We start from the raw sequence: 21,198 nt of genomic DNA, 5'->3' as shown, positions 1-21,198 counted from the left end.
CCTTATTTGGACAAGTCATGGGAGATGAAGTGCTAACGGCTGAGTTTTAGGAATTTTCAAATTAAAAAAATCACAAAATTCTGGCTAAACATGTATCTATGATACTCTGAATTGTTTAAATGAAATATATGTATATTAAAAAAACAATTAAAAATACCTTTGTTTTTAGCCTCTGAAACCCACCTAACCCCTTAAAGTGTGTACAACCTGTTGAATATTTTCAAAACTTGATAACCTCAAAACTGTCAAAGAAAGAACCTCAAATTGTTCTCTCGATAGATTTTAAATGTTTTTAAATTTAGGATTATAAAACATTGTAGAAAAAGTGAGGTTAAGTTTGAACGTTTAAGTTTTAACTCCCCCCACAACCCACAAAATAACTTCAAATTAGAGAGATTTCGAGTTGTGGAAGGTAATTTTTATGAAATTTGACTTACGTTGCCAATTCAAGGGTTCGATTTATGCAGAACTTCGAGTTATGGGAGTTCAACTGTATTACGATTAGGTTGTAAAGCTATTTCCCAAAAGAAAAATATTGTATAAATTGTAGGCAATGCTAACTTCCCGAAACATTACTTTTTTATGCGCTTGCATTTCATTAAAATTTCATATTTTTATTACTTTATTGACTTTTACCCACATTGGTTCACCCTGTCTACCCATATAATTCAAAGTAAATAATAAAAGCAAAATATTATAATTATACGGTAAATATTTACGCAGACTCTTTTATCTTTATGCATAATTAAAACATAATTTGCACCGTGCAAATTTTACAAAATTGTTTACCATTAAAATAAATGCAAATCAATTTTCGCTTTTTTTTTTGTTTGTAAATTGAAAGTCGAAAAAAGAGTCGAGGAAGTTTGCATAATTTACTTTAACCGCGCAATTGCTGTGTAATTTTGCATACATTTAATAAATCAAATAGTTAGGAGAGTTGTTGTTGTTGTAATAATTGACGAACACACTAAGCTCACCTTCGGGCCACATCAATAATTTATGGCATATGAACGTGTGAAATTAATTTTGTAAATTAAATGCATTTGCACAACAGCATAAATTGCGTAATCGTTTACGTACATAAATAGCGTTTTTTGCCATTCTTGTATTTTTTTTTTGGTTTTTTTTGTGTGCTGCAGTTTAATTGAATAAATACTAGTGCGACATGATGGTATTTGGAGTGTATTTAAATAACAAGCCCTCGAAAAGCTATTGCGAATTCACTTTCAATTTGTTAATGAAAATCTCACAGCCATTCGGATTTGCACAGACATTTTTGGTATTGTTCTTTGCAATCGGACAATTATGTCTTTTAAGTAATAAGTATGTAAGTAAGACAACTTACCACTTGACAACCTGACAATCTGCTTTTCTTAACTGATCTCTTCTGACAGATCGCCCTACACAATTAGGCGTTTCAGACAGCTTTATAAGTTAGTCAATTATCGAATTGTTTGCACATATCCTTAGAGTCAAAGTTTGATAATTGATTAAATTAAGATGCTGTTCGAGTTTTACCTTAGCTTAGTTAAGATCTCATGTAATGAAATCACAAACTCGTGTCTAAGGTTAAGTTTTTAAAAACACAAATAAAGGCAAAACTGACTATCATAAAACCATTAGGATAGATATGGATTAAAAAATATAAATATTCGATCGAAGTTAACGACACAAAAATTATTAATAAACTTGAGTTTGTTTCTCTTTGAACGCTTTCTTAGGTGAACATGAACTGAGTTCTTATTTAAATATATTACCTCATTAAAGGAATTTTTAACATATGTAGAATAGAGGTAGAATTGAATTCTCGGAATTTAAGTTTTTCGATTTCGGATACATATATCTTTTTTATTACTCAGCAAACTCCATTTACGAATTATTCTTTGCTCTAAAATATATTCATTTATAGATGAAAACTCAAGTTTAGCGACATTATCGAATAGACCAAAAAATCGAAGTTACCCAGTCAAGTGATGAATAAAATCCTTTGAATAGTTTCATGTTCAGACATTCAATAATATAACTGAACGATCTTAGTAAATGAAAAAAAGTGGTATTGGATATGGTATTTTAAAAAGATATTAAGTTTTCACTTCGTCACAAATAATTCGGAGAACTTTACACTAAAATCATTAAGGGCCTATACCAGTGTGACATTTTCAAAAAATCCATTTTTTTAATTTTTGCTTATTCGATAGTTTATACTTTCAAAAATATCCTGTGAAAGCGGTAAGGTCGTATCTTAAATAGTTCTTGAATGGCAGCGTTCTAAAGAGCAATCGCTCACATGTATTAGCCGCTATAGTCAAGACTTTAAACGCGTTTTTCTCGAAACGACATTTCTCAAAATTGCTGACATCATAACTCAACGATACATTGACCGATCGACTTCAAATTTAAACCGAGTATTCTTAAATATATTTACTATACAATAACCAACGATCTTTTTGATTGGTTGAAAATTGTCAGTTTGGCCTAAAAAACGATTTTTTTCAGAACTACGCCATTTCGTTAAATCATTTTTGATATTTTTCAAAAATCGTAGGTCATTGTATAGGAAAAACCTTCAACTTTAATAACCTTTTTGAATTTTTTTGTTTCAGCAACTCTTTCGGCCGGAATCATGTTAGCAGTTAGGGTACTTTTTTTTGGCACCTCCGAAGATTCCGTTATTTTTCAATATATTTGTAAAAAAAAATTAAATGTAGCTGAAAATATTCCTTATTATGTGCAAAAAACTTCGAAACAATCGATCGATTATTTTCTTTAAAAAAATTCACGAAACTTGCCTTGTTTTTCAAAGGTTACACTGGTATAGCCCCTTAAAAAGATTTCAATTCTAAAATCAATTGTTATTAATATATTTAGTCAACGATAAAAACTGGACTTTATTAAAAATAACTATTTTATAACCCAATTTGAATAACTTTCTAAAATATTTCCTGACTAGATTGTTATAACCTTCATAATTAGAAAGTATGAAAATTAAAAAAAAAATTAAAATTTTTAATTAATTTTAAATAAGTGCACACGTTACAATAAAAACTAACTACAAATTAGAAGCGAAAAAGCAAAAGCGTGTCTCATTTACAAACAATAATAATAATTAGATGCGAAGTAGGTAATTATATGAACATACTGAGCTATTAAGCGAATAGGATACTAAAATTTTGTGTGGCATTAAAATGAAGCGACTCTAGAAGCGGAAAATTGATATTTAATAAGAGTTTTTAAAATTTTTTGAGAATATGAAATGTTATATAAAATTGTTATATTCAAAAAAGTACAAAAAATATTTTAAAAAATTTACAAAATATCATTTATCAAAAATTGTAGTTAAAATTGACTACTTCATTAAAATTTGAAAATGTAGTGTAAAAAAAGTGTTCATGGGTGGTAATGACATATTGCAACAATGGTTTTGTCACCGTTCTTTATAGTGACTGTTTAATATAATTATATATTATTAAAAAGTATTAATTTCAAAAATGACGGTAATTTTTTTTAAATTTTTTTTTCAATAATAAATTAAGTATTTTTGACATAAATTACTAACTTCAAATGTAAATGAGTTTCTGTATGCTGAAATGTTATAAATTAGTAAGCGATTTATACAGCACAAAAAGCAATATTTAGCAACTACTGATGACAGTACTTAAGACAAATTTTATTACAAACACATGTAAGTAGTTTACAAAGTTGATTAAAACAAATTTTCAACACGACAAAACTATCAATTCACAGCACACCATTTCCAGTTTTATTATCAAATAAAATTCGCTTGTAAAAAGTTTTGAAATATTGTTTGCCAATGGGCTTTTGTAGTTACAAAATACTTAAAAGTACGAAAAGTTGATTGTAAAAACAAATGCAAGAAGTAGTACGTAATAGTAGAAGAATATAGTTATATTATTTAACAAGATTAAATTTTGATTTTTACATACCGAGAAATTTGTTTAGAAATTTAAGTGCTTCCGTTTTAATGCTATTATCTGTGTGAATAATGAATAGAGGGTTAGGAGGTATTTTTTGTTTAAATTCAATTAAATGCTATTATTTATGAATTTTTATATTTTATGAGGCTATTATAGATTTATTTTTACTCTATGTATTTAGTAAATTTTGTAAATACTTATGATTACTAGTTAGGTGGTGTTATGCCACTGATAAATTACTAATTTCTACCATATACGAATACTTATAACGGCTGTAAAAGACTGCAATCATAATATGAGATTGTTATGTGTATCTAATCGTGTTCTATTCGCCACGTTATAAAGTATGAGCTCAAATTTTGCAACAAATTTAAATGAGAAATCACCAATAAAACGATCAATTCGAAGTCAATACCAGTTTGTGATTAAATTGTTTCAACTCTCTTTGATTATGCCAGTCTGCTACATTTATACCAGTTCTTTGCTCAATTCTCATTTCTAAGATATTTGCTAATAATATTAAGTCGATATACTATATGTAAACCACTAAATATATTATATTCAAAATACTGCTGAATGACTCTGTTTACTATGAGAACTCTGGAGTTAATGTATTAATTTGCATATAATGGGTGATCCATTTCAAGGTTTCCTACTTTTTTAAGAAAAAAAAAAAACAGAAATTACAAATTTGATGGCGAAAGTTTATTACCATTCGAAGGAACATTCTTTTGCCATTATTTTCTTAAAATTATCTACAAAAGTTGAGTCTAATTTTCGATTACTCGTTCGAGCATATCGGCTGGTAACTGGCGAATCACACGCATAATTTTTTGCTCCAAGGCCTGAATCGCAGCGGGATTATCGGCATATACTTTAGCCAATAGACCGGCCCAGAAAGTGAAAGTATAAAGGCGCGATAACGGTCACCTTTGACGGCATCATTTTTGAAAAAATATGGACCCATGATTCCACCGGCCAGCAAACCACACCGTTGTTTTTTTTTTGGATGAAATGAATATTGAATCTCTTCATCTTGTCCGAAATGCTGTAATTTCGCTTCTTTACATACCCATTGAGCCAGAAATGGGCCTCATCGCTGGTCAAAATTTGGCTCGAAAACGTAGGAACTTCTTGGAACTTTTCAAGAGACCATAGAGTGAAGCGATGTTGCTTAGGAAGGTCGAACGGCTCAGTTCTTCCACAAGACAGTTCTTATTTAAGACAATTATCGCTGAGCCGAACATGAATTTGCGAAATAAAGTTGAACAATTTGTAAACGTTGTTCGGGCGTAAGTCTTTTCATGATGAAATGTCAAACAATACTGAACAAGTATAACATGACAGCTTGACACGACTGGAAAAAGTGCCTCTACTTGGATCCCTCGATAATTATATACAATAATTTATAAAATTAAATTAAATTTTTTTTGCAAAATGTTTTTTAATAACCCTCGCTTGATTGCAGTCTTTTACAGTTATTATATTTGTGCAATTTAAGAGATTACAATGTAGTTCTGATCTAGGAATGATTTTTGGGAGATCCTAAGTGGATAATAGGGAAGACTGTGGAGGATTAGATTAAATATAAAACTAAAATAAGACCAAAGAAAAGAATAAAAATAACTTAAAAAATTACTTAGTTAATTAAAGAATATAAACAAATGTAATATAAGGTAAAGTATTTAGGATTTAGTATTATAATATAAAAAGTAAAAATAAGAGAAAAGGAAAAGGAAAAATAATTTATTTTTTGAAAATTCAAAATAGATCAATAAATCGTTTAGTTGTCTATACCAAATATAAATTATGCCAAGTAATAGAAAAACAAAAATATGTGGAGGAGATGATAAAAAAGACACACCAAAATGGAAGTAGAACCAAAATTATTTTTAATTTTTTTATTTAAAAACAGATTATTTTTGTTGTAATGAATCGACATAACGAAATTTTTTTTTTGGTGGCATGCCCAGCCGTATAAAATTAACAGTAATGCAGACTAAACAACGACACGATCTCGTATGTATGTGTGTGTAACGGTGGGTATGGCGTTGGAGTACTCTTTGCTTACTACTTGTACATATCAATATCAATCAGGGTGCGCTACGTCGCAAACAAATTACGTATGATACGCAATGCATGCTGCTTAGATGTTTGGGAATATTTTTACCAGTGATGCTGCATTCTTTGTGGCTAGCTGTATTCATTATAACTTGCCACTAACCGTAACTATACTACTTCGGGTTGCGCTAAAAGGGGGGGATCTAAGAAAGCAGCGCGCCACTAACTGCAAACACACACACAATCACATAACGGTTATTTTACTACTACTTGCGCAAATGCAATCAGCCAGTTAACTAAATAAAAGAGCCGAAAATGCATGGTTCAAAAAAAAAAAAAAAAATTAAAGTGAGACTTGTGCGGCACGTACGACTTAGCTATGACTATATGCGCAAATTAAAATACCATCTAATGGTTTAAAAAAATATTTATGCAAGTAACTGACTAAAATAAAAATGATGTGAAGGAAATATACTTGACGCACAAAATACCAAAAAAATCAAGTGTTGAAAAGCGCTTAAAAACACACAGCGCTGCCAACAGAAAAAATCCTCAAAAATAAAATAGGAAAAAAAAAAACAAAAACAAAAAGCAAAAATACTCGCGCTTTAATTGAGTGGAGTTGCGCTTTTTTGGCTGGCAAGCACCAGCAACCGTTTGCATTTCATGGCATTCAAGTGCCATATACTGGTATGACGTGGCGTATACGCAACCAGAAGCATACGAACACTACACACATATGCTGGTGGCGGCGGCGGTGGCTTTGTGATTGTGTTGCGCTTTTCTCATTTTATTTTTATTTGTTTTTTATTCTTGTTTTTTTTTGCATTTCGTATTCATTTGAATTTGCATTTATTGCGTTCTTCATGCTTTTCTGCGGCTAGTTAAATGCGCAAGCTACAAAGGCCGTTTGCCATTAACAAAAAAAAAAAACACTTTTTATTAATTTTTTAATGAACATTATTTTGCTGCAATTATAGAAATTGAAATGCTTAACTATGTGCATTATACTTTTATGTATGCTTCATTTCATGGCACATTAACTAATTTGAAACACTATTGCGCGCTCGAAAAAAAACACAAATATCTAAAAAGCAGCTAAAATGTTGTTGTAGACTTTACTGAAATTCATCGTTGGCACTGCATTGTCTGTGTGTGAGTGTGTGTATTTGAATTTGTTTGTGTGTTTGTATGTGTCGCGTAACGGTATATTGATAAGTATGCAATATATAGTATAAAGTAGAGAAAAAATATATAAAAAATATGAAAACGATGAAAGAAAAGAAGAAGATTTAGATTTCATGGTTGAGTAGAATTTCGCTACAATACTATATGTACAGTTTGTATATTTATAAGCCAATGCTAAAAAAAATATTTTATGCGAATTTTCATAAAAGTTGCTTTCTTTTCAATTCAGTTCGTACATTTCCATTTTTTTTTTGTTTTTTGATTTTCTGCATTTTGGAAAAAAATCTTTTACTCAAAAAAAAAGCAAAAAATAATCAGGGATTCGTCTAGGGATTTATGTACATACTTAGTTATATACACAAACATATGTAGGAACGTGAGTAAATATCATAAATATATGCATAAACTTGTAAGTGTGTGCACATGTGTCTAAACATCGCACACACCACACATACATATGTCCATATATATATGGAGACGCCATTGACTTGACGCTTGTCGCCGTGTGCGAGCGGGTTGAACATAACGGAATTTCACTTTAAAAGGTGAAAGTGATTGGAACGCTGACTACTTGGGGATTGATTGGTCGCACTACAGCGGGACAAAGCAGCAACGGCAGCAGCAACAGCAGTAGCGGCGGGGGAAAAAACACGTGAACGGACGTTGGTTGTGGAGTTGGTTGAGGGTTTTCTTTTATTTTATTTTTTTTTTTGCATTTTTTGGGTTGATTGGCTTGGACGACTGCTCATATTGGTATTTAGTAGCTCAAAGGAGCCGTTATTTACAATGTTTATATATATACATATACATATATTAAATAAGTACATATTATATACGCTAGTTTCTCGAGTAGGTATAGGCTAGACTAAGCGAGCTTTGCTTGCAACTGCAAACATACATACATACAAACTAAAGGCGTAAGTATGTATGTATGCTTATATGTATAAGTATATACAAATATATATTTATATATATATATATATAGGATGTATAATGACTGTAAGCAAATAACAAACATATATATACCTGGCGCAATGATGGGTTCACCGATATTGACGTAGAATAGGACATCCTTTTCATAGCTGCCTTCCTCAATGATTCCCAATGGAATGAATTTTCTGCAAATTGAATGAGAGAAAAGGCAAAAAATATTAATGAGAAGAAAGCAAAAAGCATTTATTGTGTGCATAGAATATTGATGTGTGCATACGTTGGTGTTGATGTTGTTGCTGACAACTGATGAAGTCCACTGATTTGGGCAATTTGTTTTTTGTGTGCAGCGGAAATCAAAGCTCACTCTTTTAACATGGTTTGCGCCTATGAAATGTTTATTTTCTTTGTTGTTGTTGGCGTGTAAGTAAATTTATAATTTATAGCTTCAGAAATTAGATTTCATAATGAATTTGCTTAACAAGTATTTTTCAACGGAAATTGATGGTATCGTATTTGCTTTCGCATTTTCATATCAAACAGAGAAGGTGTTTATCGAATTTGGTTCATATAGCTTTAACGGCATTTGATAAGTTGTAACCTTAGAGAGTGAGGTAGCAATTATTTTTACGCAACTTGAATATGATATATACATCCTCTTTCGGTGAATCTCAGTGCTATTCTAGCATCTAAGCTTAATGGTTTCTATGATCCTCAACTTGCACCACTATGTGTAATGGAAAATGTGTTTAAAATTTTATCAAGATATCACAGTATTTACCCGAGCTACTACTTGCATAAACAATCAGAGATTTCGCAAAATTAATATGTCTGCATTTCTTAATCACTCCTTCTTATAAACCACTATCACATTTCGACAATGAAAACTATATTTGTATTTATACTTAGTTTTTGAATATATAAGACATCACAATATTTATTTCTTTAAAAAATAGTATCAACTTTAACTCTCTTTGCTTTCAAGTCGCAATTTTTGATTTATAGTATTAATATCAACATTTAAATATATTTATTCTACCCCAGTCAGGATTTTCAAAAAATTATTTTTTTTTCGCATTTTCGTTAAGAGTAAAATCATAAAAATATTCTCTGAAAATTTGAAGTTGATCCGATAAAGTAGATTTTAATAAAATTCATACAGCTTTTAGAATACATAATAAACTCAACTAAATTTTTTTAGTTAAATGCGCCGAATTGTAGGCAATATATTTTTTTTCAAACTTGTCAGTGGCTATTTTTGAGATTAAAATGTCTACTTTTAGGAGGTTATAGAATAAATTTTTAATTCTAGTTTTTTCGTTATGCAATGTCATATGTAACAGCTAAGAAAGATGAATGATTATTGAGAAGATATAAATATATATTAAATAACATGGCTGATAAACAATAACTTATTTTCCTAACTGAGTGCATTCCAACGCACGATAATAAATCATGTTTCTTGCATATATGACAGCATAAAACTCTTTCACCACAACCCTATAACTATTGTTGGCTATAAAAGTTCACTACGAACTAGTAACATTTAAACTAGTGGAAACTTGACTAAGTTTTGATACATTTTTTTTCCAAAAGCTCTCAAATATTAGAAACTTTATGGCAATTCTTCGCTCATTTAATTTCGATTTTACTTAAGCTCATCAAAGTATATTATTCTATGTTAAACACTCACTTTATGTGAGCACCTGCTGGAAGTTATGATTTTCTCACTTGCGGCTTTATTTGTCTCCATAAAAAATAGAAAACTGGAGCACAGATGAATTTAGTGTTGCTTCGCAGTTTGTTCTACGCATCTGGTGCATTATACCATAATATATTATTTACTCAGAGATGTAGATGCACACTCACACACAGAATTCAGCTGTTAAATTACGCGCGACGCATGTCACAGCTAAAATTTATTGCTGCTATGCATTATGAGTTCGAACATAACTGTATAAATACTTATGTATATATCCATATAAATATAAAATCAGCTGCTTAGATGGCTTTCATAGATAAGCTGGCTGTTTTCTGCTTGACATAACATTATTAGCTTTCGATTAGAAGTTCGGCGATTCCAGTGGCTAATTTCTCGAAATAAATAAGTAATTAAAGTTTCTACATAAAAAACCTACAAAGATTATACAACTTTTTGCTTGAATTTTTTTTTCCTGGAAGAAATCATGATTTTCGTCGTATCGGATCTTTAAATAAAAATAAAGCAATGACTTAAAAATTTGATTGATTGAAAAGTGATTGTGCAATCCTTTCAATGGATCCGGATATATCGCTTTGTTTTCCAAACTATTAAAGTTATTAAATAACGAGGTTTCCTAAAAGATCCCTTCGATAGAGAACGAAGGAATTGCTTGCGAACTTAATTTTTCAGTAGATCTAACATTGCATATCGGAGACGACATCGATTCTAAATTATTTGTTTATAATTTTTGATCTTTGTTTAGTGAAGTCATTATCCATCCTTAGACAGCTTTTCAGTTAGGTTATATTGATTTGAAGTGTTCATCGTAGCCTAATATAGTATGATGATTATCAAACCATATTTGGTTTTCCTCCTAAATGTAGGCAACGTTTACCTCAACATTAATATGAAGAAAGAGTTTAAATCAATTTTCAGAAGAGAATTTTAAGGAGGATTCGTAGTAGTGTTTTCTAACTTGAAAATAAAATTCTATACTTGAAAATAAAAGCTAAAATAATATATACCTATGTATACTAGGGTGGTCCTCAAACATCTAAAACCTTAATTTTTGGCAGTCTCTGAAGGATGTTATATATATATATATATATATATATATGTTTTGTATGTGATAGAAGGCAAATAAAAGGTGTCAGACAGGTGTTAAATATTTTATTATCTTCTGGAGACTTAAGTATATCGACACTCATACTACTATAGTCGAAGATATATGGTTTCTGGGACCAATAGTGCACGAATAAGGTCTTGCGAACTTAAGATCTTTACGACTGTCCTTAACGAGAATAAATTGGAAATAGTTTAAAATTTTGTGCTTTCCACATTTAATGACCAACCTAATGCACCAACATATATTTTCAACATATACTTTCCATACAAATTGATTCTTTTTTGCTAGCTTGTAACCATTTATGTAATTCAATAAAAAACCCGGCGACAGATAGAAATTATTGCCAACCTTTTGCCTACTGTATGAATGCATAATACACAGAGTATATATGTATCTAAATAGTTGTTGTTGGTGTCTTACAGAACGCAAAGGTATTGCAAAATAATTTATTATTATACAGTGTTGGCTGTTGGCGGTGTGTCACAGCCAGTATTTTGTCATCAGGCAGTCACCTGTAGGCGAAAGTATTTATTTATGTGTGTGTACACACACTCATATCTCTGTTGTAAGTACATAAATCTATATATTTTATGTTGTTGTAGAATTTAATGTCTCATAAACTGACACTTGTGATCATAAGACTACCGTTAGGCGTATACTCGCACACCTGCCGCTACACAGCAGCGCTGAAGTGCTGAGGCAAGCGGCTGAGTGTGTGATGCGCCTATAGAATGTCAAGTGGTTGCGTTGCAGCATGAAGCACTCACTTACATACATACGAGTATATGAATGCATAGCACAACATGGCATAGCATAGCATAGCATATATACATATGCATTGTGCATGATTTCATAGATCACGAACGTGAAGTGTGCGGCCGTATGTTAAATAATATAAATATTTGTTCCACGGCAATAGTTATCAACTCTGTGTGTACTGGGCTTCTTAGTCGTAATCTACCTCATGATGTGAGTCTTTAGTACAGTTCTACATACATAAATAAATTTATTTTAGTGTTTGTGCAGGTGCGTACGGACAGCGAGTATGTGTGTGTGTGTGCCTTCATTTATGTATTTGGCATTCATGGGAACTCTCCTGTATTTAATGTGCATGGCTTTATGTTAGCTAGGCTTGTTGAAACAGGCGTTTGTTTAAACTCCCATAAAGCTCAATATCATAGTTCCGTTATCATGTTCTGGCCGTAAATTTTTATTACACTCATATCCTGGTATCCTGTCAGATTGAAATGAAATTTTGTGGCTGAAAAAGCTGTACGTATAAAAATTATTGTTTTTAAAAGAAACCGAATGGACTGCCGTGTGGTATTGAGTGAAACATCATATGAGATAACCGTAATAAATTTATGAAAATTTATTTCACAATTATGTTATATTTTTGGTCAAAGTATGCTTTCATGAATGTCAAATATTTTTATAAAATAACTAGCAGCCCGCTCCGGTTTCGTACGGATTTAAACAAACATTTCAAAAGAAATATGAAATAAATTATATTTTTATACTCTCGCAACAAAGTTGCTAGAGAGTATTATAGTTTTGTTCACATAACGGTTGTTTGTAACACCCAAAACTAAACGAGTTAGATATAGGGTTATATATACCAAAGTGATCAGGGTGAAGAGTGGAGTTCAAATCCGAATGTCTGTCTGTCCGTTCGTCCGTCCGTCTGTGCAAGCTGCAACTTGAGTAAAAATTAAGATATCTTGATGAAACTTGGCACACTTATTTCTTGGCACCATAGGAAGGTTGCTTTCGAAAATGAGCAAAATCCACTGCCACGCCCACAAAATGGCGAAAACCGAAAACACATAAAGTGCCATAACTAAGCCATAAATAAAGCTGTGGAAATAAAATTTGGTATGAAGGATCGCAAGATGAAGGGGCATATTTGGATGTAATTGTTTTGGGGAGGTGGGCGTGGCCCCGCCCCCAATAGATTTTTTGTACATATCTCGGAAACCAATAGAGCTATATAAACTAAATGCAGTCGTTTTTTAGCCACTTCTTAATACAGTCCAAAAATGAAAGAAATCGGATAATAACAACGCCCACCTCTCATACAAAGGTTAGGTTGAAAATTACTAAAAGTGGGTTAACTCACTAACGAAAAACGTCAATAACACAAAATTTCACATAAGAAGTGGCAGATGGAAGCTGCACTCAGAGTTTTTTACAAAATGGAAAATGGGCATGGCGTCGCCCACTTATGGGTCAAAAACCATATCTCAGGAACTACTCGACCGATTTCAATGAAACTTGGTTTGTAATAGTTTCCTTACACACCAATGATATGTTGTGAAAATAGGCCAAATCGCTTCACAACCACGCCTACTTCCTATATACCAGAACTTTGAAGACAATCTGAATCGTTTACTTTACAATATATAAAGTAAGCACTAGTGAAGATATCGGTGCAGAACTTTGCACAAATACTATGTTTATAGTGTGACAGCCTCATTCTAAAAATCGCCGAAATCGGACCATAGGTTTTTAAGGCCCCATATATCGAACACGAGGACCTCGGTGCTTCTTACCTAATATTATGGTTTCCAGCTTTCAATGGACTTTATACAATATATATGACGAATATGTGCGTCAAATTGTGTATTATATAATATAAATAAAGTTGAATAAATAAATTGCGAGAGTATAAAATGTTCGGTTGCACCCGAACTTAGCCCTTCCTTACTATTTGTTATTATTATTGTTTTGGTAAAATTTTCACACCTTAAGTTACATTATTGGAGTTTTAGTATGGATTCCTAACTTTTTTTGAAAATTAATATAGCCTATGTTCACCGCAGATAGTGCAGCTTCCCAACAGTAAAAGAATTTTTCAAATCGGTCAAGTCGTTTCGGAGCCAAAAAAAAAATCAAATTTTTCCTCTTTATAAATTAAATATAGATAATGTACAGTGATTTTGGAAATGAAATGGGAAACTAATGATAGCGTCGGTTCTCAGAGTCCACTTCATAGCGAAATCGATACTTGTATGCATTGGATTAGAGATTTCACGGAGGAAGAATTAAGTAATACATATTTTTTGAAAATAAATCGTCTTGGTATCGAATGCGAAAGAGACTGCGAAGAAATTGAGAGATTTTAAAATTTATTATCATGGTAAAGACATTTTAGGCAGCAATGTTTTTTGCGAAGATTTTTTAGAAATATTTCAACCCTAAACGAGTTGATTCAGAAATTATCAATACAAACACTATTCAATTCAAAACTTTTTAGAAAACTCTGAGGCTTAAAAATAACTTGAATTAGCGTGGAGGATTCGCACAAAAAATTATATTTAATATTTGACACTAGTGAAAGCTGTCTAAACGGTTAGACTTCTCCCCCAGCCATTCCAACGACAGTCAGATCTGCGTAACCAAAGCCGATCCGGATTTAAACCTCACGAATGAAGTCGTCTGGGAATTGTTATTTTGATGATAGAACAACGAAGACAATAATTTCTCAGCAGACAATTATATTGTAAAAATAAATAACTGTAACGATTTTTAGCTGAAGTTATCACTACTTTTTTTATTAGGTACTAAAGTTCAACGCAAGGTCGTTTGTAGCCAGAATACTCTAGGTCACTAGTCCCATAAAAATTTTAGGACAGACTTTAAATGTATTTGTCGCTTAACCAGAAACAATACCAATATAGAGTCGATAGATGGCGCACGAGCATGATATGAAGATATTTTTGTTTTAAATTAGATTTGACTCATACTAGATTGAATTTCAGTTGTTATTAAGCAATCAATCAAACCAACTGCTGATGTCGTTATATGTACATATATGATTAAGATCGCACTATTAGGTATGAAAATTTATAGTTTAAACAATTCCCAAAATTAGCTATAAATCAAAGCAACGAACCAACTTTTTACAAAACACTTTCATCGGTATTTAGCAGCCATTATCCGTCATTTCCGGCAACACCTCCATTTGTAATAAAATATGGCATTAGTTCATTGTAAAAATTGTAGCCATTACTTAGAATTTGCATATACACACATAGTCATAATAATATATTACTATTTTGAAGCAAAAAAGTTAATACAACAAACACATTGACTGTGCATAGTGAACTCAGTGTATGCTGGAATTTGAAAAATTATGACAGTTTATTTGCAACGAGCTGGGGGGGAAATTGCAAAACACAAGAATAAATACGGTAATAAAAACACGAACCGATAAATTACAATACTTAATAAAATTTACGATTCATAAAATTTGTGGTAATTGCTAAATGTTTACAATACATTTTCATGAGTGAGTACGAATTGAATTTGTTTTTTTTTTTTAAGACTTCATTTACAATGATTGAATTTCTGCTATAAATAAGGCGTCCTTAAATTATTTTCCCTTTAATTATTTGATGATTAAACATATTTTTCCTAATAATTTTTAATTATAATCGAAGTTTCTTCATAACTCCCTAAAATAGTATGACGTGGCGTATACGTAACCTAAGTTAAGATCGCAAGATCTACCCTTATCACAATGTTATCTGACAACTTAAGTTTAAAGCGAGTTTATGCGGGTATTAATAAACTTTATAGTTGATTTCAGAGCTTGCCTTCTTGAGAGATAAAAGAGAAAATATATAAATTACAGGGCGTATACGTAACCTATGCTGGCATAGTAAGATATACTTCCTCTATAACTTTGCTAATTGTGTTAGTGATGAACATGAAGTTAATAGTTATTGCTTAAATACAAAATAGTGCTAGTAATATTGATATTGACTGTAATATTGAAAACAAGTATGATTTTTAATAAGAATTTCGAATTGTTAGACATGGATTGAGAGAAAGAGATATGGATAATCGACTATTCACCTATTAAATATACTACGCCTAATGGCAAATAGTGAATATTCTTAATTAATTAAAACAAAAAATCCAATAATTCATACAATTTTTTTTAATAAACTTTGAAAGACAATGAAATTTCGCTTCTGAAAAAAAGTAAAATAAAATTTATATTGCTGGTCGCTTATAAGAAAGCAACCGACTTCAAAGATACTAGAATAAATAGTTCATGTCGCTGCAAGGAAGTGTTAAATAGACAAAACACACACACACATTCATCACTTACACAATAACACAGTTGTTAAGTGCCAAAGTGCCATAAATTAACTAAACCAATAATAGATAGTAGAAGCGTGTGCGTCCGATGGGCACGGCGAGTGTGAAGGACAGACAACAAAAGTGCTGATTGACAAGACAAAAGAATTAAAAGAATTTATGAACAGATTTATGAGTTGCTTGTAAGGGATTTGTAAGCATGTCGGCAGCGGAAAATGGATGGACTTGGCGAATGAATGAATAAATGAATGGACGTGTAACAAAGGTTAAGTGAAAATATATACCGAACAAAATATTGATAACCATTCATAGGTTCATGAGTGTATGTGTACACTGCTGACTGAGTTGAGAGGCGATCAAACAGACCAACAGACCGAAAAGCAAACAAACAAGTAAATGGTTAAATAAACAAAAAAAGCGGCAGTTGAAGGTGACGACGGTGAAGAAAGCCCAAAAGGAAAGTTATGCGTCAGCGCATAATACTTGGATATTGTCGCTGAGTTGGCGTTGGCGCTTGAAATGTACCGAAAATGACACTTGTGCACGCATTGACTGCGATTTGAACGCCCAATTTTCGTTTCGTTTGTTGTTTGTTTTGTTTTTACTTATAGAGACATTTTGCCCGGTGAATGGCCACTTAGATTGCCAATCAGATGAACTCAACCACAAGTGGCAACACTAAACATACAGACAACAACAATAACAACAACCAGCAGCGTATAACGTGCCTAACAATGCAAATGGAAGGCGGAAAAGCAAAAAGAAAAACCAAAACAAACACTCTTCTCAACCACACGCCTCGTGGGAGTACTGGGGATCGCAACCACCGTTGTCACGTCGTGCTAAAAATACTTTTGTCAGTCTGTCGCATTGTATTTATTCTTGTTTTTGTGTCTTTTCACCGCTATATTATTGTGCTTCTGCACTTGTGCCGCGTGTAGGCAGCCACAAAATGCAATACAAACCGCAAAAATAACAACAAACAATTGTAGCGCCTGGGAAGCGTTTGCAAAAAAACAAAACAGCAAAAGCATTTGTCTGGCACATTATTTGGCTTGCAGCCAACAAATATTTTCCGTCATCACACACACACCAGTACATATATGTGCAAAGCGATGCATCAGCTTTGTTGCAACACATTTGCATGTTGCATTGCAGTTTGTGTCGCTAACCGAACTAACTCTTGCACCATTCTCTCAACCCTTCCCTACTAGTTCGAAATATTTTTTCATTAAGTTTGCTTGTTAGTCGCCACATGCTGGTGAGCGGGTTACGGGTTGGTTCGGCTTAGAATTTGAACTGAATTTGAAATTTTAGATAGTGTTGTTTATTTCAATAAAAAAAATTATCCAAGCCGAGAAAAGTAATTTTTAAGACGCTTGACACTTTAAAACTTTTGTTATGGTGTATAATAGGTGTGTTCAAACAATAACGGGAATTTTCGTTTTTTGAAAAAAATTTATTCATTAGTCAATATTAATGTTGTCGCCTTAAAAATATTCCCCATTTGATATTTTCCACTTATGATAGCATTTTTTCCAATTTTCGAAACACTTCTCAATCTCAATTTTTGGTGAAAGCCTCGTATGCTTATAAAACGATGAACCTTTAAGCGAAAAAACCCTTATGATCTTAAAAATACAATTTTTTTAGAAGAGAACACTCTTTAAGCACTGAATATTTTAATTAAAATAATGACTAAGTTCTGATTTGAATGTCTGTTGAATAGGCTAATGCTCTCATTTCAATGAATTAGTACATTACAAAATTGTTGTTGTCGTGTTTGTGGCGCAATAGCAAACCACTGTGGTTTCCTTGTATTAAAAATACTCACACAAATCGACAAATACACATGCATACACATACATGTATAACAAGCATTATATTTTATGTGCGAGTACGTGTATTGGTTCGCATATGTGTCAACAACAAAGTTAGCTCAACATGTTTCGGTAAGGCAGGCATGTAATATTTAATCAAAATTCATTCCCCTTGGCCAATGGCTCACCACACGTTGCACAGCACACACTTATGTACGTGTATACACACCACACAATAGCGTCACAACAGCCGTGGCAAATCAATACAACACGATTTTCCAATTTATTCAAATTACGAAATTCGATTTTAGCAATCATTGCAAATTAACATTTTCATTTTCACCTATTCAACGTAATTGTTGCTATGACAGCGTTTACTTAGCCAATCGACTGACCTTTGTGTTTAGAATGCAGTGCTATGGAGTATGGGTATTGTGATAATCCTGTAGGAAATTTTATAAAAATTTAAGGTTGCCAATATTTTTTGAATAATATTTATTATCATTATATGTTTTTTGAGTTGATGTCGATATTTTTAGTTAATTTTTTTTTTAAATACATTCCTGAGTTTTTAGTAAAACCGGTGATTGGTTATTATTACTTGTATTTAATGCTAATATTTTTCTCTTGAAATTTTTTCCTATAGAGTTTTCCTATAGTAAATAAACGTGTGCCTTAAATCATATTTCGATTTGTTTATACAGTTATTTGTTTAAAAGGATAATTAATTAATTGCTTCTGAGATTTATACTGGCTAACTTCCAATTTGAAATTTATACAAACATAATTGGAATATTGTTTAATTTCATTTTATTTGTGCATAAAACTTATAAATGGAAAATATGCACAGTATAAGTTTACAGTTATAATATTGACAAGTTATTGCATTGTTATCAAAGTAGATACGTATGTGGGTATATGGTTTATTGTTCTAAAGCACAGCATTTGGAGCTCATAGGGATATATAAGTTTACTGAAAAAGTATAGAGTATTGTAGATTTCAGTGTGGGAGCCGAATTTTTGCTAGTAAAATCACATTTCTAAAATCTTAAAATTGCTTTCTGTGTCAAATTGTACGATGGAAATTGTATGGAGAGTGTTCCTGAAAAGAGATACTGCGGGAGAGCTGACATTGTGCATGACTTACTAGGTGATTTTAAGAATGAAAAATGTGGTAAGAAGATATTTATATTAGTTGAAGTTTAATATAAGAAACTCAAAACATGAGTGAACGAAGATGGATTGGATGGCGAGAAAGAGATCTGCCCTAAAATCCCAATACTTTCATAATTTGATCATTACAAGGTATAAATAAGTCTATGGTATGGCTTAGAGAGAATCTTAAGCTTCAGCTGGTTAACAACATTAATAACAAGTAATGAAGGGTTAAGTTCGGGTGTAACCGAACATTTTATACTCTCGCAATTTATTTATTTAACTTTATTTATATTATATAATACACCATTTGACCCACATATTCGTCATATATATTGTATAAAGTCCATTGAAAATTGGAAACCATAATATTAGGTTAGAAGCACCGAGGTCCTCGTGTTCGATATATGAGGCCTTAAAAACCTAAGGTCCGATTTCGGCGATTTTTAGAATGGGGCTGCCACACTATAGACATAGTATTTGTGCAAAGTTCTGCACCGATATCTTCACTAGTGCATACTTTATATATTGTGGTATATAGGAAGTAGGCGTGGTTGTGAAGCGAATTGGCCTATTTTCACAACATATCATTGGAATGTAAGGAAACTATTACAATCCAAGTTTCATTGAAATCGGTCGAGTAGTTCCTGAGATATGGTTTTTGACCCATAAGTGGGCGACGTCACGCCCATTTGCCATTTTGTAAAAAAATCTGAGTGCAGCTTCCATCTGCCATTTCTTTTGTGAAATTTAGTGTTTCTGACGTATTTCGTTAGTGAGTTAACCCACTTTTAGTCATTTTCAACCTAACCTTTGTATGGAAGGTGGGCGTGGTTATTATCCGATTTCTTTCATTTTTGGACTGTATTAAGAAGTGGCTAAAAAAAACGGCTGCAGAAAGTTTGGTTTATATAGCTCTATTAGTTTCCGGGATATGTACAAAAAACCTATTTGGGGGTGGGGCCACGCCCACCTCCCCAAAAAAATTACATCCAAATATGTTCCTTTATAATGCGATCCTTCATACCAAATTTTATTTCCATAGCTTTATTTATGGCTTAGTTATGGCACTTTATGTGTTTTCGGTTTTCGCCATTTTGTGGGCGTGGCATTTTCGACAACCTTCCTATGGTGCCAATAAGTGTGCCAAATTTCATCAAGATATCTTAATTTTTACTCAAGTTACAGCTTGCACAGACGGACGGACGGACAGACGGACAGACAGACATTCGGATTTGAACTCCACTCTTCACCCTGATCACTTTGGTATATATAACCCTATATCTAACTCGTTTAGTTTTGGGTGTTACAAACAACCGTTATGTGAACAAAACTATAATACTCTCTAGCAACTTTGTTGCGAGAGTATAAAAATATTCATTAATCTTATAAAGAAAAACTGTAAAATTTGCGCCTCTCTTTAAGATTGTAAAAAAGTAGGTCCGCCTTTATCCAAACAAAAACGTTTCCTTACCAGGAATGGGAAGTTTACGAAATGTCCAGTGATCTACAAAATATTTTTGTATGACAAGTCGATAGAAATAGTACATGCAAAACTTCTATCTTTATACAAATTGTAACATATACTCTCATTTAAAATATAATAAAGATGAACGATAACACAGATTTCGAATATATCTCAAAGCGAAAGTACAAATATTTATAAGGTTCGTAAACGATAATTTTCTTTTTTCTTTTTTACTTTTCTTTGATAAAATTAATTAAATTGAAATTCATTACATTTAGCCAAAATTTTTAAATATTGCGCCAAAAAGTATGCAACGTGGTATTTAAATCGATTTTCTCTCAAAATGTAACAAAATCTGGTCTGGGCACAGTAGTCTACATTTCCGCGCAAAAATTAGTCTCAAGAAATAATAAACACATATGGACCATGAATGAAAGAAGGGTTAGAGAAAAAAAATCAAACATAAGTTTTTTTAATATTGTAATTTTATATTACTGGTCTGGTATTTTTGTCACATATATAAAAATTTAAATTGATTATTAAACTCAGCAATAATTTATTATATTATAACTCTTGAAAATTGTTTCTCCTTTCAACTGCGACAAAATTTCTGAAGGAAGAGGCGGCAACCCTTGTCAAATAATTTGACATTATTCCAAATTAAAAAAAAAACTACAAATTTGCATTTCAGTCGACCTAAA

The 21,198-nt window shown here is 31.9% G+C and overlaps 1 protein-coding gene across 8 annotated transcripts in view; it reads right to left on the bottom strand.

Moving 5' to 3' along the window:
• Nucleotides 1-21,198, bottom strand: part of LOC105216363 (sodium/calcium exchanger 3) — a 116,033-nt gene that overhangs the window by 11,970 nt on the left and 82,865 nt on the right. For 6 of the 8 annotated variants that reach the window (XM_054235683.1, XM_011190819.3, XM_011190817.3 and 3 more), the window contains 2 exons: nucleotides 8,214-8,305; nucleotides 3,948-3,995 (listed from right to left, as the gene is read on the bottom strand). In XM_054235683.1, coding sequence (XP_054091658.1) covers nucleotides 3,948-3,995; nucleotides 8,214-8,305 — 140 coding nt within the window. The remainder of the gene's footprint in view (nucleotides 1-3,947; nucleotides 3,996-8,213; nucleotides 8,306-21,198) is intronic. The other 2 variants (XM_011190820.3, XM_011190821.3) reach the window with 1 other exon arrangement.

The sequence above is a fragment of the Zeugodacus cucurbitae genome, chromosome 2 (genome assembly GCF_028554725.1).
Source record: "Zeugodacus cucurbitae isolate PBARC_wt_2022May chromosome 2, idZeuCucr1.2, whole genome shotgun sequence".
NCBI lineage: Eukaryota > Metazoa > Arthropoda > Insecta > Diptera > Tephritidae > Zeugodacus > Zeugodacus cucurbitae.
The sequence above is the reverse complement of the archived record's forward strand: the minus strand, read 5'-3'. Positions and strand labels throughout refer to the sequence as shown.